The following is a 15,919-nucleotide window of genomic DNA, read 5'->3' as shown; positions in this document are numbered from 1 at the left end:
TGCCATTCAGTCAATTTGGAAACAGACTAGCACCAAGTTTAAAAAATAACCCTTGGTGAGTTTTTGATGAATAAACAAGTCTTCCCATCTAGTTTAAGTCCTTGAATCTCATGCCTTTAGTATGCCATTAATCATGTTCAATACTATAGAACCAAGTGGAGTTGAGTTAAAGTTCTAAACATACATATATATATATATATATATAGCTACAATAGTTACAATATACACGGTCATAAAAAAAATCGCACCAAAAACTGTTCACGGATCGAGAAACACTGAGAGTCCCACCGGTAGGGCTTAAAGTGAAACCCCTATAAAAGAATTGTCCTATATATATAATTTAGTTATAATTTGTTAAAATAACAATATAAAAGTTTAATATTAGTAAAATTAACTCATTTAATGATTTTGAGGGTGACTCAGTACAAATTTTGTTATGCACAAATGGTAGCTTCGGTACACACACAAACAAGCAAATAGCAGCAGAAAACAAAGTACAAAAGGCAGCAATATGAACAAAAACAACAGAGCAATAAAATAGTAAAATAGACACAGAAGATTATCCTGGTTCAGGGACAATGTGTCCCCTACGTCCAGCTTGCTGGCTTTGCCATGCTAAATCCACTATAAACTAGATAATTCAAATACAAGAGAGTTTTGACAACAGCTGTAACACCCTAATTACTCAAAAACTGTTACTATGAACTTTAAACAGTGCTTAACTCGCTAAAAGAGTCATTAGGTTATAAACATGCATCTAGGTGTCATTAATAGGCCAGGGTAAAAATTTCAGTAAAAAGGAATGGATATATTTTATTTAAAACATAAAACTGTACATGGACCCATAAAAGTGTTTACAAAGTTATTTACAATCCAAAATGGTCATTACAGTGTAAAAATTACAACCTGCCAACCTAAGCGGCAAAAATAGGGTTAACCCCTAGTTCCTCTGAGAAACACCTTGGCCGTGGTGGTCAAGCGGCCGCATATGTACACATCGCCACCTAAGCTCTACACTTAAGACTGGGTGAGATTTTCTTTCCCTTTACCTGCACCACATAGCACCCGTGAGCCAATGCTTAGCAAGAAAACTTATTACTACATGTATACAATACCAATAAGTTATTATGGTAATCATTCTGGGGCTTGCAGCCCAATCAGATAAGTGAATATCAATAATGATTCTGATAATCATGCTTGGGCTTGTAGCCTTAATCAGATAAGTGACTATTGAGTCACACACTGTGCAGGTGACTAATAAGTCAACTTCTAAGGATTTGTTCCTTGTATAGATGACTAGTAAGTCCATCTCTAGGGTTTTGCTCGTTAAATAGAGGGCTAATAAGTCCATTTATGGGAATCTGCTCCCTAAGCCATGTGACGTATTAGTCACCTTAGCCTTTTGGCTCTGGCTCTAAGTAACTAGCCTTTAGACTAGACAAGCGCTTTTGTTTTCATCGAACTTAAGGTCGGTCAAGCATTTCATGCTTATGTTGATAATGCTTATGTCAATTAGATCTAATCTTTTCAGCTTGCGTTAAACACGCTAATACCGTTCTTGACTCATAAGCCAATATCATACGACCAGTGCTTAGTACTATTGTCGAACTTGACTATTAAGTCATAACTTCACAATCTATACTCACACTATTGCCGTTTCTAACTAATAAGTCAATACCATTCACAGATAAGCATTTAATATGCAATCCATATTTACAAATAGAGCACTCAACATGCCTCATCAATAACCATGCATTTCACATACTAGGTGCAATTTTCTTACCTCAGGCTCGAGCGTAAAATAATTTAAGAACGACCATTGAGAATGATCGGTCCTCAATTCCCTTAGCGGTCACCTAGTCATAACCAAATAATAAAATAAATGATAAAAGGTTCATGGTCTAAAACCCCGCTCCCGTGCTCTCGGGACTTCCAATCCACCCAACGGGGTGGTGGAACCATCCCCCGAGCCCCCAAAGTCCTCCCAAGCCCTAAAAATGGGTATTGCTGAAACATACCTAGAGTTGGGCCGCTCAGCGCTGCCCCAAGTAAGACAACACCCTAAGCTCTCCTCTGCCAAGCGCTAGGGCGCCAGTTGACATACCAAATTTTTTTTGGTTTTCTCCCCTGCATTTTCCCCTGAATACAAAGCTTCAAAACCAACCTAAACACCATCCAAACTTATAATTTAACCCAAAAGCCTCATCAATACCTCAACCTCATAAAAACCCAAGCTTTGAACCTCTTAAAACCACCTCAAATAGCCACTTCTATAATCAAAACTTCAAGCTCAAAACTAACTTAAAAACAGAGCAAGACCAGAAAAACATGGCTGAAAACCTTACCTCAGTTTCGAAATGAACCCCCTTCAATGGTTGAACTAAGGTCCTAAGCTCCAAACCTTGATCTCCTAGCTTGAATCCTCAAATTGAGCTTCAAAAATCCAAAGGAAGAAAATAGGAGAAAGATGATCGGAAGAGAGAAAGAACCAGCTGCTCTGTTTTGCTCCTAAAGCTTCTACATCTTTCTAACTTAAATATATCCTAAGGTCAAAAGACCAAAATGCCCCTAAGCCTAACTTAACTTCTTAACAGCCCCCAAGGGCAAAATTGTCATTTCTCGTCTATCCCGTTAATTATAATTAACGTCCACCAATTCCCAATACTCTCAATATCCTCAAATAATTACCAAATAATTTCCCCCATTACTCGATCCCAGTAATGTAGTAAATTACCAAATTACCCCTAGGCTCGCCCCGAGTCCGGTATTTGACCCCGTTATGACCAAACCGCTAACTTGCATTCTAAGATCGTCTCATGTCGAATAGCCCGAACATATCCACATAATAATGTGGCCTCATCCATACCTCACCAACATGCATGAAAATATACAAATATGCTATCAACGGGCCAAATTACCAAAATACCCTTACAATGAAAAGTGGACCCACATGCATGCAATTATCATCATATAATCATATAATCATGAATTTAATCACATAATGGCTTAATAAATCAATGATGACCCTCCCGACCCCTAATCTAGGCATTAAACCATATTAGAGATTTTTGGACATTTCTGCAACTGTCATACAAGAAATCAAGCTTACAACAATGGAGTTTTGCTTTTTTCTTTTCTTTATCTCACTCTCTCAATACAGAAAAATACTCTCTATTTTTCTCCTCTCTTTCTATTCTGTTAAGCCTCGAAAGATTCTTCCCCTTTTTGTGCCTCATGTAGAAAGGTGGAATAAAATATTCTAACATACTGTTTTGTCCTTACCACTACTATGTCGTACAAAACGTTACAGCCCGACCAATCATTTTGCCAAAAAATGATTCCAGCATGAAACCGCCTGTCTCCACAATGATTCTCCAATCAAACAGCTCTACATCACAGCTGCTTTGCTAAGTTGTAGCCTTCATATTTGAATCACCAAATTCCTTACAAAATTCCACCTTGATTTAAAGATTAAGGCAGCACAACATAATGGATTTAGAAGCCAGCATTCACGGTCCAACCTTAGAAGCTTGCAGCCTGAACTTTAATCAAGTCCAAGCATAAATGTAACATCCCAAATTTCCTAATGTAGCTTAGTGCCTGGATTAGGGGGCTGGGAGGCAATAATTGAGTTATTATGTTAATTATATTATAATATAATTATGTTTGCATGTTAAGGATATTAAATATGTGTTTTTGTGATTGAGACCACATTATTATGTGGATATATTTGGGTTACTCGACGAGAGGCGATCCCGATGAGCAAGTTAGCGGAAAAGTCACAACGGGGTTTTAATACCCAGCTCGGGGTAAGCTTAGGGGTATTTTAGTGATTTAGCACATTACAGGGAATTAGTGGGTAATGAGAAATTTATTGGTAATTGTGTGAGAATATTGGAAGTAGTGGGAATTATAGGATGTAAATTGTGGATAGCGGGATTTGAGGCAAATGACGAAATTTCCCTTGTGAACACTTGATGAATAAGCTAAGGGCAAGGGGCAAAATAGTCATTTTTGGTCTAAGTATAGTGTATGATGGGCTGGGAATGTTTGGGAAGGCTAAGGAAATTAAAGGAAAACACAGCAAAAACTCTCCCTTTCTCTCTCCCACGTTTTCTTTATGCACCATGGAAGCTTGAGGTTTTTTTTTGGGAAGTTGAAGATTAAAGCCTAGGAATTGTAACGCCCTGGTTACCCCAGAACAGTTACGGTGAACGGTGAACCGGAAATTTGACCCGCTACCCGAGTCCTTTGGTTAAAAACGTGCATCTAAGTGTTATTAACAGGCTAAGGTGAAAAAACCAATCAAAAGGAAAGGACATATTTTATTAAATACATAAAACTGTTCATGGGCCCATAAAATCTTTTACAAGTTATTCACAACTCAAACTAGTCATTACTGTTTCAAATTTACAAACCCGCCGACCTAAGCGGAAAAATAGGGTAAACCCCCTAGTTCCTCTAAGAACTCCTTGGCCGTGGTGGTCAAGCGGCCGCATATGTACACATCACCACCTAAGCTCTCCACTCAAGGCTGGGTGAGCTTTTCTTTCCCTTTACCTGCACCACATAGCACCCATGAGCCAAGGCCCAACAAGAAAACACATTATTGCATATAAACATTATCATTATAATCACACAGAGCTTATAGCTCTTAAACAGATGAGTGAATATCACTTGAGGTTCTAGTAAACCATAATGAGTGACTGACAAGCAAGTCACTAATTTAAACAGATGAGTGACTGCTGGGTAAGTCACTAGCTTAAACAGATGAGTGACTGCTGGGTAAGTCATTAGCTTAAATAAATGAGAGACTGATGGGTAAGTCTCTAACTTAACAGATGAGTGACTGATGGGTAAGTCACACCAGCGCTTTTAGTTTTCATTGAACTTAAGGTCGGTCCGGCATTAACGCTCTTTTGAGTCATTTAATGTAGATGTCGATTAGATCTAATCTTTATTGGCTTGCGTTGAACACGCTAAGGCCTTCCTGACTTATAAGTCAGCACTATGTTACCAGTGCCTAGTACCACTGCCGAACTTGACTAATAAGTCACAGCTTCACAGTTGATACTGACACCTTTGCCAAATCTGACTAATTAGTCAGTACCATGCACAAGTGAACAAGATTTGCTAAGCATTCAATAATCAATCCATGTCCACATTTAAACATTCAACATGCCTCATGAATAACCATGCATGTCACATATGGGGTGCAGTTTTCTTACCTCAGATTCGAGCTAGAATGAATAAAAGAACGACCCTTGAGAACGATCAACTTTTAGTCCTTTAGCGGTCACCTAGTCATAACCAAATACGGGACATCATCAATAAAAATGATCAACATAGGTTTCCAAACCAATATCTAGCCTCCGGGACATCAATCAAAACTAATCCAAGTAGTAGGAATAATCCCAACGCCTAAAACTATGTTCCCGGGGTCAAAACACACAAACAAGCTCAAATCTGCCCAAGGGCTGCGACCCCCAGCCATTCCTGAAGCAAGGGCCGCGGCACCCTATACATAGGGCCACGGTGCCCAGCAGGCACAGACTCAACCACCTGCTTCTTCGAGCTAGGGCCGCGGCACCCCAAGAACAGGGTCGCGACCCCCAACCTAGAACCTGCCCAAACACGATTCCCTTCATCCCAAACCTCCCAAAAACATGCCTAAACATTTACAAATCATCAAATCTAAGTTCCCAAGCTTCCCAATGACCCAAAACAATCAAATCCCAAGGCTCAAATGAACCAAAAACTCAAAGATTCACAAAATTCAATTCTAAGCTTAGAAACTCTAAAAGCTCAAAACTTTAAACTTAGATTACCTTTGATTGGGTTGTTTCTTGTCAAATCCTTCGATCAAGAAGCTTCTAATCTTTCCTAGGATCACTATGCCTCGATCCTCACTTGATTCCGACTCCTAGAATTCGAGATTTCTTCGAATACGCTTCGAACGGTAAAACGAACTAACAGGAAAGAACGAGAGGTTTTTCTAACGTACATACTATCTGACAAGCTACTTCAAGCTTAAGTAACCTCAAATAAAACCTAGTTCTCAGGGTCTCAAAAACACCCCCCGGGGACATTATAGTCAAAACTTCCAGAATTTCCTCCTAATCTCAATAACTCCCAATTTTTCATCAAATAACATTCTCATAACTCAATATCCCAATAAAAGACCCCCGTTATGACAAAACTGCTAATCCATAATATAAGACCGTCTCATTCCGAATAGCTCGAATATATCTCCATAATAATGGGATCTCATTCACGAATCACAATATGCACCCAAATATACAAATATGCCCTCAACAGGCCAAATTACCAAAATATCATAATAGTCAAATGTGGACCCACATGCATGCATATAACATCATATTATAATATAATTCACATAAACATGCATATTATCATTTAATGGCATAATTAAACAGTTATGGCCCTCCCGGCCTACTAATCCAGCCATTAAACCGCATTAGGGATTTTGGGGCATTACAGGAATCAAGGTGTTAGGCTTGGGGAAATCAGAGGTTTAGCTCAAGTGGTTCAACTCAGCTGAGGTAAGAGTTCTGAATTGAAATTTGTTATGGTTAGTTATGCTGAATTATTTAGAGCTATGGTGTTCATGCATGCTTGATAGTTGGGAGGTTGGGTTTAGGAATTTTGATGAGTTTTATTATGATAATTAGCTGGGTTTGATTGGTGAGAATGAGTATATAGATTGTGGGAATTGAATTGGAGGAGTGGGATGAACTTGGATGGGTTTTAGTTGGGTTCGGTTGAAGAAAAACCCAGAAAATTCTGGGTTCGTGGGGCTGAGCCGCGACCTGCGAAGGAAAATTCGAGCCAGCAGAGCTCGGTAGGGGCGGGCCGCAGCTTGGGTTTTTGGGGTCGCGGCCCTTAAGGGGAATTTTGGCCTTAATGGGATTTTTGGGTTAGGGGACTTAACCATTTGGGCTCGGGATCGATTCTACTTCCTTGTTAAGTGGAATTCGATGTCCCGGAGGCTAAGATTTGGTCTGGAAGCTTTTATTTATCTGTTGTTGATGGAACCTCCTTATTACGATTGTGACTAAGTTTACGCTAAGGGCTTGAATCGGGGATCGTACTCAAAGGGACGTCGCTAGTAACTTGCATACAGACCGAAGGTAAGAAAAATGCACCTGTTATGTGAATGCATGATTAGAGCTTAGTCAATGTGGTGAATATATAGATGAATAAAGCTTTGACTTTGTTAATGAACATGATTATAATTATGTTTGCGAATAATTGATTAGGTACACTGTAATGCGCATAATTATGATTATGCCTATCATTGTCGTTTGAATGTATTATAATGCATTGTAATTGTTGTTAAGTATGATGTATGAAACATGTGATTGTCTACTGTGACCGTGAAGCTTGGTTTATAAACCAGAGATTTATTAGGATGTTAAGTGAGGATCAACTTAATAGTTGAGAGTATATTGGACTCTGGGAGACTCGCCTTATAAGTCGAGAGTCTCAAGGCTTCAACTTATAAGTTGGAGGCATGTGGTGGCTTGACTTATAAGTCAAGGGCTTTAAGAACTTAGTTTATAAGCTAAGATTGACATAATGCACGTGGAGTGTAGGCCACCATGACTGGGCCACACTGGGAGTGCGACATGCACTTGACTGGCTCGGATGCCAACAACTTGAAAGAAAGTGCAACATGCACTTGTGTGACTCTATGGTCTCCAGTTTGGTTTTATGAACGCACCAGTTTCAATTATTACTGTTTGATAGTTGTTTTATTCTGTGAATTGTTGATTATGTTTTCTTGCTGAGCCTTCTGGCTCACAGGTGCTTTGTGGTGCTCAGGGGAACTAGGGTTAAACCCAGCTTTTGCCGCCTAGGTCGGCTTAATATGTAACCTGAGTAGTGTAATTAACTTTTAAACTGATGTTTTTGGGATCCCATGTAAAGAACATGTTTTTTTTTAACTTAATGAAAATGCTTATGAGTTGATCAAAAGTTTTAATACCTAAACCTTTAGTGGCTTAATCACATGTTTAGTCCAAATGACTTGTTTAGCAAGTCCAACACTGGTTTTAAACACACTTGGTAATGGACTCTAATTAGCAGGGCGTTACAACTTGGTATCAGAGCAGCCAAGGTTTAAGGGTTCCTGATTTTGGACTGGGCATGTACATTCACTGCTAAAGACAAGCTCGACTCAGGGTTAGGTAACTATTAATATAGTTATGTGTATGTTTGCTTAACTGAATTATGTGTGCTTTACATGCTAGTTTAAATAAGAAGCATGAGTTATTCTGATAGGGTCTGGCCCTTGACTACTGTATGTAGGTTGAGAACGTGTTTATTAGCATGATAGGTGTTAGTAAATGCTATAGGATTTCTTATTAGCGTCATTGAACCTGATGAATGTTAGAAACGCTTATTAGCGCTGCTGTATGTTACCCATGATAGAGGACGCTTATCAGCGTCGTTACATGCTAAGGAAAATGTTTATTAGCATTGCTAAGTGGTTATGCATGCCAAGAATATGCTTATTAGTATCTTGCTTAAGTGATATCATGAATTTCTCTGCTTATTAGCATGATTATTGTATGAGAACTATATGGATGCTTATTAGCATTGTCAATGCATGTGGATGCTTATTCAATCAGTTTTGAACCGTGGGTTGATGTGAGATACTGTTATTACTGCCTGATAAGCTGAGTCATTGATTGCAGATAGACTTGGAAGTATGCTTCCAGGGAAATCTAATGAGCCAGTCAATGCTGGGAACCAGGCCGAAAGTAATGATCAGGTTCAAAACCCTCCGGCAGCCCCTGAGAACTGGCATCAGGTGCTTGCAGACTTGCAGGCTCAACTGCAAAGACATAATGAAGAGATACTACAATTGAGGCAACAACAGGTTCTGGCTGGGAACGCTACATCAGGGACCCCATCTGTTGTTCCAGTACCGGCCGTACAACAGCAAATAGAGTTGGGGAACCGTTGGGAGTTGGTATATGAGCGGTTCAGGAAGCAGCATTATCCAGTTTTTGAGGGTGGAGCTAATCCACTTAAGGCAGAAGAGTGGATGGCCATGATTACTTCTATTTTGGACTTCATGAGAGTTATAGGCAATGAAAGGGTGGCCTGTGCCACGTATATGTTTCGGGAAGATGCCCGGATCTGGTGGGAGGTGGTATCCCAAACTAGGAACGTAACCACAATGGGATGGGAAGAGTTTAAAACCCTCTTCAATGAAAATTATTACAATGAGGCTGTTAAAGCCGCAAAGGCTGAGGAGTTCAGTAAACTTTTGCAAGGGAATATGTCGGTGGCCGAGTATGCCCTGAAATTCGACAGGTTAGCCAAGTTCGCTCCAGACTTGGTGCCCACTGATGGGACAAGGAAGGAAAGATTCCTTCAGGGGCTGCAGCCTATGATAGCCCGAGATGTTAGAATTACCACTGTACCTGGAGTGACGACATACGCTCAGGTAGTGGAGAGAGCCCTTACTGTAGAGGGTGTTGATAATAAGATCCGGCGTGATAACGCAGCCAGGAGAGATATGAGGAGGACGGGACCTCCCTTCTCAGGAGTAAGTAGGGGCGGAGGCCCCAGCGATCAGAAAAAGAAGACCCCAGATACCAGTTTAGCTCCTAGACCTGATAGGAGGCCACAGGGTGCACAGATTGGCCGCCAGGGCGGCAATGAGAACTGGAAGACATATCCGGAATGTACCAGATGCAGGAGACGTCATCTGGGTGAGTGTCGGGCGAAGGCCTGTTTTGTATGTGGGCTTGTGGAGCATCTTAAGAAGAATTGCCCAAGACTGAAGAAAGAAGAACCTAAGAAGCCAGATAACTCGAATCCAGCTCGAGTATTTGCATTGACACAAGGTGAGGCTGAGGCTAGGCCTTCAGTGGTCACAGGTCAGCTTTCTAGTGCTGGCATATCTTATTCTGTGTTGATTGATTCTGGTGCTGCACAATCTTATGTATCTAGTAGGATTGTTGATAGTTTGTGTAGGCCCTGTGAGTTTTATGATGTGGGATTTGGAGCATTATTACCCACTGGGGAGTTGGTGGTTTCCAGGAGGTGGGTTAGGTCTTTACCAGTGATGGTAGATGGTAGGGAACTATCAATTGATTCGATAGAGTTAGCCATGACCGATTTTGATATGATTTTGGGAATTGACTGGTGAACTAGATATGGAGCAACCATTGATTGTAAGAAGAAGATGATAACTTTTGAACCTGAGGGTGAGGAACCTTTTGCATTTTTTGGCACTGTGCATGGACCCCGAATGCCTATGATTTCAATATTAAGGTCTAGAGACTTATTACAGAAAGGCTGCATAAGATTCCTAGCCAATGTGGTGGATACCACACAGGTCATGCCAGTGGGACCATCAGAGACTAGGTTGGTCTGTGAATTCCTGGATGTGTTCCTAGAGGATTTACCAGGGTTGCTATTGCGCAGAGAGATTGATTTTGTTATTGAGTTGGCACCAGGAACAGAGCCAGTGTCTAGGGCACCTTACAGAATGGCCCCAGCAGAGTTGAGGGAGCTTAAGGTACAGTTACAGGAGTTATTGAATCTGAGTTTTATTAGACCCAGTTTCTCACCATGGGGTGTTATTTGTGAAGAAGAATGATGATTCGCTAAGGATGTGTATAGACTATAGAGAACTGAATAAGTTGACCATCAAGAACAAATATCCTTTACCAAGGATAGATGACTTATTTGACCAACTGCAAGGTAAAATGGTATTCTCAAAGATAGATCTTCGGTCTGGTTATCACCAGTTGAGAACTAAGGACGAAGACATACCCAAGACAGCTTTCCGTACTAGATATGGGCACTATGAGTTTCTCCTTATGTCATTTGGTTTGACTAACGCCCCGACAACTTTTATGGACCTAATGAACATAGTGTTCAAGGACTATCTAGACCAGTTTGTGATCGTCTTCATTGATGATATCTTGATTTATTCACAGTCAGAGGAGGAGCATGAACAACACCTCAGGTTAGTCTTGCAGAGACTGAGAGAACATAAGCTATTTGCGAAGTTTAAGAAGTGTGAGTTCTGGTTACCACAGGTGACATTCTTAGGTCATATCGTTAGTAGAGATGGGATCAAGGTAGACCCAGCTAAGATTTAAGCTGTTAAGAACTGTCCAAGGCCAAGGAATGCCTCCGAGATTAGAAGCTTCCTTGGGTTGGCAGGCTATTACAGAAAATTTGTGGAAGGATTCTCAAGAATATCATCCCCATTGACAGAATTAACAAGTAAGAACCAAAAGTTTGTGTGGTCAGATAAATGTGAGAACAGCTTCCAGGAGTTGAAGCGGCGTTTGATTACCGCCCCAGTCTTGAGTCTTCCGACTGGTCAGGAGAAGTTTATGGTTTATTGTGATGCCTTGAGGCAGGGGCTAGGCTGTGTTCTTATGAAGGCAGAGAAGGTGATTGCCTATGCATCACGACAGTTAAAGGATTATGAGCAGAGATATCCAACCCATGATTTGGAGTTGGTAGCTATGGTTTTTCCATTGAAGGCATGGATGCATTCCCTCTACGGAGTGAAGTGTGAGATATATACAGACCACAAGAGCCTTAAGTACTTCTTTACACATAAGGATTTGAATATGAGACAGAGGAGTTGGTTAGAATTGGTGAAAGACTATGATTGTGATATTCTTTATCATCCAGGGAAAGCCAATGTGGTGGCTGATGCCCTAAGTCGGAGAGGGCCAGGGCAGTTGTATAGCGTGAGACAGATATCCAAGGAGTTAGCAGAGGATATGACCAGAGCAGGGATTGAGTTAGTAGTGGGCCAGTTAGCCAACATTACCCTGCAATCTACTCTCCTAGAAAGGATAAAGGAGAGTCAGTTACAAGTGCCACAGTTGGTGAAGATTAGAGAGGATGTTCTAGCTGGAGCAGCTAAGGACTATTCTATATCAGACATGGGCCTGCTGAGATATAAGGGTCGAATTTGTGTTCCGATGGATGCTGTTATTAGGCGAGAGATTCTGGATGAATCTCATACCACTCCGTATTCCTTGCATCCTGGCACCACGAAGATGTATCAGGACTTAAGAACTTTGTACTGGTGGCCGGGGATGAAGAGTGATGTAACTAAATATGTAGCTAAGTGTTTGACGTGTCAGCAGATCAAAGCTGAACATCAGAGGCCTGCAGGATTATCACAACCCTTAGATGTTCCAAAATGGAAATGGGAAGATATCGCAATGGACTTTGTGGTGGGATTGCCTAAGACAGTGGGTCAGCATGATTCAGTATGGGTGATAGTAGACAGAAATACTAAATCAGCTCACTTTCTGCCAGTGAGGACAACCTATACCGTTGACCAGTATGCATATCTCTATGTCAAAGAGATAGTACGTCTTCATGGAGCTCCGAGGTCGATCGTGTCAGATCGAGATCCCACTTTTACTTCCAAGTTCCGGGGAAGTTTGCAGAAGGCAATGGGCACACAATTAAAGTTTAGTACAACCTATCATCCTCAGACCGATGGTCAGTCTGAGAGGACTATCCAGATACTGGAGGACATGCTGAGAGCATGTGTACTGGATTTTGAGGGATCTTGGAGTAAGTATTTACCTCTAATAGAGTTTTCCTACAACAACAGCTATCAGGCAACCATAGGAGTGGCTCCTTATGAGATGTTGTATGGTAGGAAGTGCATATCACCTATTCATTGGGATGGGTTGGGTGAGTGCAGATACTTGGGTCCTGAGGCAGTTCAGAGGACCAATGAAGCTATAGAAAAGATCAGAGCTTGGATGCTCGCATCGCAGAGTAGACAGAGAAGTTATGCAAATCCGAAGCGTAGGAACGTGGAGTTCCAGGTGGGAGACTATGTCTTCCTTAGAGTCTCACTGTTCAAAGGGGTGAGAAGATTTGGCAAGAAGGGCAAGCTGAGCCCTAGATTCGTAGGACCATTTGAGATTCTGGAAAGGATCAGTCAGGTGGCCTATAGATTGTCATTACCTCCGGCGTTGTCGGCCGTGCACAACGTGTTTCATATTTCGATGCTACGGAAGTATGTTTCTAATGAGACTCATGTGCTGAGTTATGAAGACCTAGAGCTGCAGACGGATTTGTCCTTCGAGGAGCAGCCAGTCCAGATATTAGACAAGAAGGACAAGGTTCTGAGGAATAAAGTTATACCTTTAGTGAAGGTATTATGGAGGAACGGCAAGGTCGAGGAGGCGACCTGAGAGTTGGAGTCAACTATGCGGGATCAGTATCCCGAGCTGTTCAGGTAAAATTTCGAGGACGAAATTCCTATAAGGAGGGGATTGTTAGGTAAATATGTATTGCCTCAATGGAAATGGTAAGAAAATATTACAACTCTATGCAAAATATTACAATAGACAAGGATTGATTAAATAAAGTGTTACAACTCTATAACTGAAAATACAAATAAAAGGAGAAGGAGATGTAAGATGATAGAAATAGAAAGTACAACTCTATAACAAAAAGATACAAGTAAACTAGAAGTGTTTGAACAAAGGAAATAAAAGAATTACAACTTTTAAACAAAAGTACAAGTAAATAGAATAAGAAGAAAAGAAGAAAGAGCAATAGAAGAAAATAAGAACAAGAACCAAAACAATAAACTCTCACTCACACAACCAAAGTGAAGAGTGTTGGGGATCACCAACTTGAACAAGGTTTGAAACCTTTGTCCAAAAGCTTATTTCCCCCTAACTCAAGCACTAAGGGATCTCTCACAGATTATAGGAAATGCTTTCTGGAATAATCAAGCCTCAAGATGTTTCTACCAAAGTGCTCTAGTGGATAGAAATGGTGTGTCTTACAAGTGAGCATTAGGCTCCTATTTATAGAGTTTAGAGACACCCTTTGAATTTCAAATTCCACCAACCCCCATGGCTGTTACCAATGATTAATTGGGTGTTTTATGGAATTAAAATAGAGATTTGGGAGTTACTTGGCTGTTGGAATCGTTCAAAATTGGATAAAAACCGAAATCGTATGAAGTTGTCAGCCACTAGGGCCGCGGCGCTTGTTTCAAGCGCCGCGGCCCTTGGTCATTTTCAGCAACCAATTTTTTAAGTTCTTTTCCAAAACGTTCCAATTTATTCCCACTTGATTTTGTAACTTCCATACACAATATGGGAGTTAAAATCAAATCTCTATAAGCCATTTCTCATATGGCTTTAAGAAATTCATCTCAATATTGTGTAACAACAAATCTACACAATAATGGGTGATATTTAGGAGTTACAAATTTGTGATGAATTTGTAACACCAAATATGTTACATGTTTGGATATTTCACATATATCCAAATAATGTAACTCTCTATTATATGTTACAATATGTGACACTCTATGTCACATTTATTTAATCTAAAACATTATATTATAAAATAATATAATATTACATTATATTATAAAATAATATAACAAGGATAGTTGTAACATCCCAAATTTCTTAATGTGGCTTAGTGCCTGGATTAAGGGGCTGGGAGGGAATAATTGAGTTATTATGTGAATTATATTATAATATAATTATGTTTGCATGTTAGGGATATTAAATATATGTTTGTGTGATTGAGACTACATTATTATGTAGATATATTTGGGTTACTCAACGAGAGGCGATCTCGATGAGCAAGTTAGCGGAAAAGTCACAACGGGGTTTTAAACTCGGCTCGGGGTAAGCTTAGGGGTATTTTAGTGATTTAGTACATTACCGGGAATTAGTGGGTAATAAGAAATTTATTGGTAACCGTGTGAGAATATTGGAAGTAGCGGAAATTATAGGATGTAAATTGTGGATAGCGGGATTTGAGGCAAATGACAAAATTGCCCTTGTGAACACTTGATGAATAAGCTAAGGGCAAGGGGAAAAATAGTCATTTTTGGTCTAAGTATAGTGTATGATGGGCTGGGAATGTTTGGGAAGGCTAAGGAAATTAAAGGAAGACACAGTAGCAACTCTCCCTTTCTCTCTCCCACGTTTTCTTTATGCACCATGGAAGCTTGAGGTTTTTTTTGGGAAATTGAAGATTAAAGCCTAGGAATAGTGTCAGGCTTGGGGAAATCAGAGGTTTAGCTCAAGTGGTTCAACTCAACTGAGGTAAGAGTTTTGAACTGAAAGTTGTTATGGTTAGTTATGTTGAATTATTTAGAGCTATGGTGTTCATGCATGCTTGATAGTTGGGAGGTTTGGTTTGGGAATTTTGATGAGTTTTATTATGATAATTAGCTGGGTTTGATTGGTGAGAATGAGTATATAGATTGTGGGAATTTAATTGGAGGAGTGGGATGAAATTGGATGAGTTTTAGTTGGGTTCGGTTGAAGAAAAACCCAAAAAATTCTGGGTTCGTGGGGCTGAGCCACGACTCTTTTCTGGTGAGTTGCGGCCTGCGAAGGAAAATTCAAGCCAGCAGGGCTCGGAGGTAGGGGCGGGCCGTGGCGCCTCAGGGGCGTGCTGCGGCGCACGTTGGTTTCCAGGGAGGTCGAGCCTCTGGAATTAGATGCGGGCCGCAGCTCGGGTTTTTGGGGTCGCGACCCTTAAGGGGAATTTTTGCCTTAATGGGATTTATGGGTTGGGGGACTTAACCATTTGGGCTCGGGATCGATTCTACTTCCTTGTTAAGTGGAATTCAACGTCCCGGAGGCTAAGATTTGGTCTGGAAGCTTTTATTTACCTGTTGTTGATGGAACCTCCTTATTACGATTGTGACTAGGTTTACGCTAAGGGCTTGAATCGGGGATCGTACTCAAAGGGGCGTCGCTAGTAACTTGCATACAGACCGAAGGTAAGAAAACTACACCTGTTATGTGAATGCATGATTAGAGCTTAGTCAATGTGGTGAATATATAGATGAATAAAGCTTTGACTTTGTTAATGAACATGATTATAATTATGTTTGCGA

The 15,919-nt window shown here is 40.6% G+C and overlaps 1 protein-coding gene across 4 annotated transcripts in view; it reads right to left on the bottom strand.

Annotated features, from left to right (window-relative positions):
- Positions 1-795: 795 nt before the first annotated feature.
- The window catches only part of LOC133778442 (TMV resistance protein N-like), a 29,461-nt gene continuing 14,337 nt past the window's right edge, over positions 796-15,919 (bottom strand). Inside the window, exon 7 of one of the 4 annotated variants that reach the window (XM_062218371.1) lies at positions 796-1,049. In XM_062218371.1, coding sequence (XP_062074355.1) covers positions 1,005-1,049 — 45 coding nt within the window. In that variant the 3' untranslated portion in view covers positions 796-1,004. Of the gene's footprint in view, positions 1,050-4,341; positions 4,561-15,919 lie in introns of those variants that run through there. The other 3 variants (XM_062218373.1, XM_062218370.1, XM_062218372.1) reach the window with 3 other exon arrangements.

Source organism: Humulus lupulus, chromosome 5 (assembly GCF_963169125.1).
Source record: "Humulus lupulus chromosome 5, drHumLupu1.1, whole genome shotgun sequence".
NCBI classification, from domain to species: domain Eukaryota; kingdom Viridiplantae; phylum Streptophyta; class Magnoliopsida; order Rosales; family Cannabaceae; genus Humulus; species Humulus lupulus.
The sequence above is the reverse complement of the archived record's forward strand: the minus strand, read 5'-3'. Positions and strand labels throughout refer to the sequence as shown.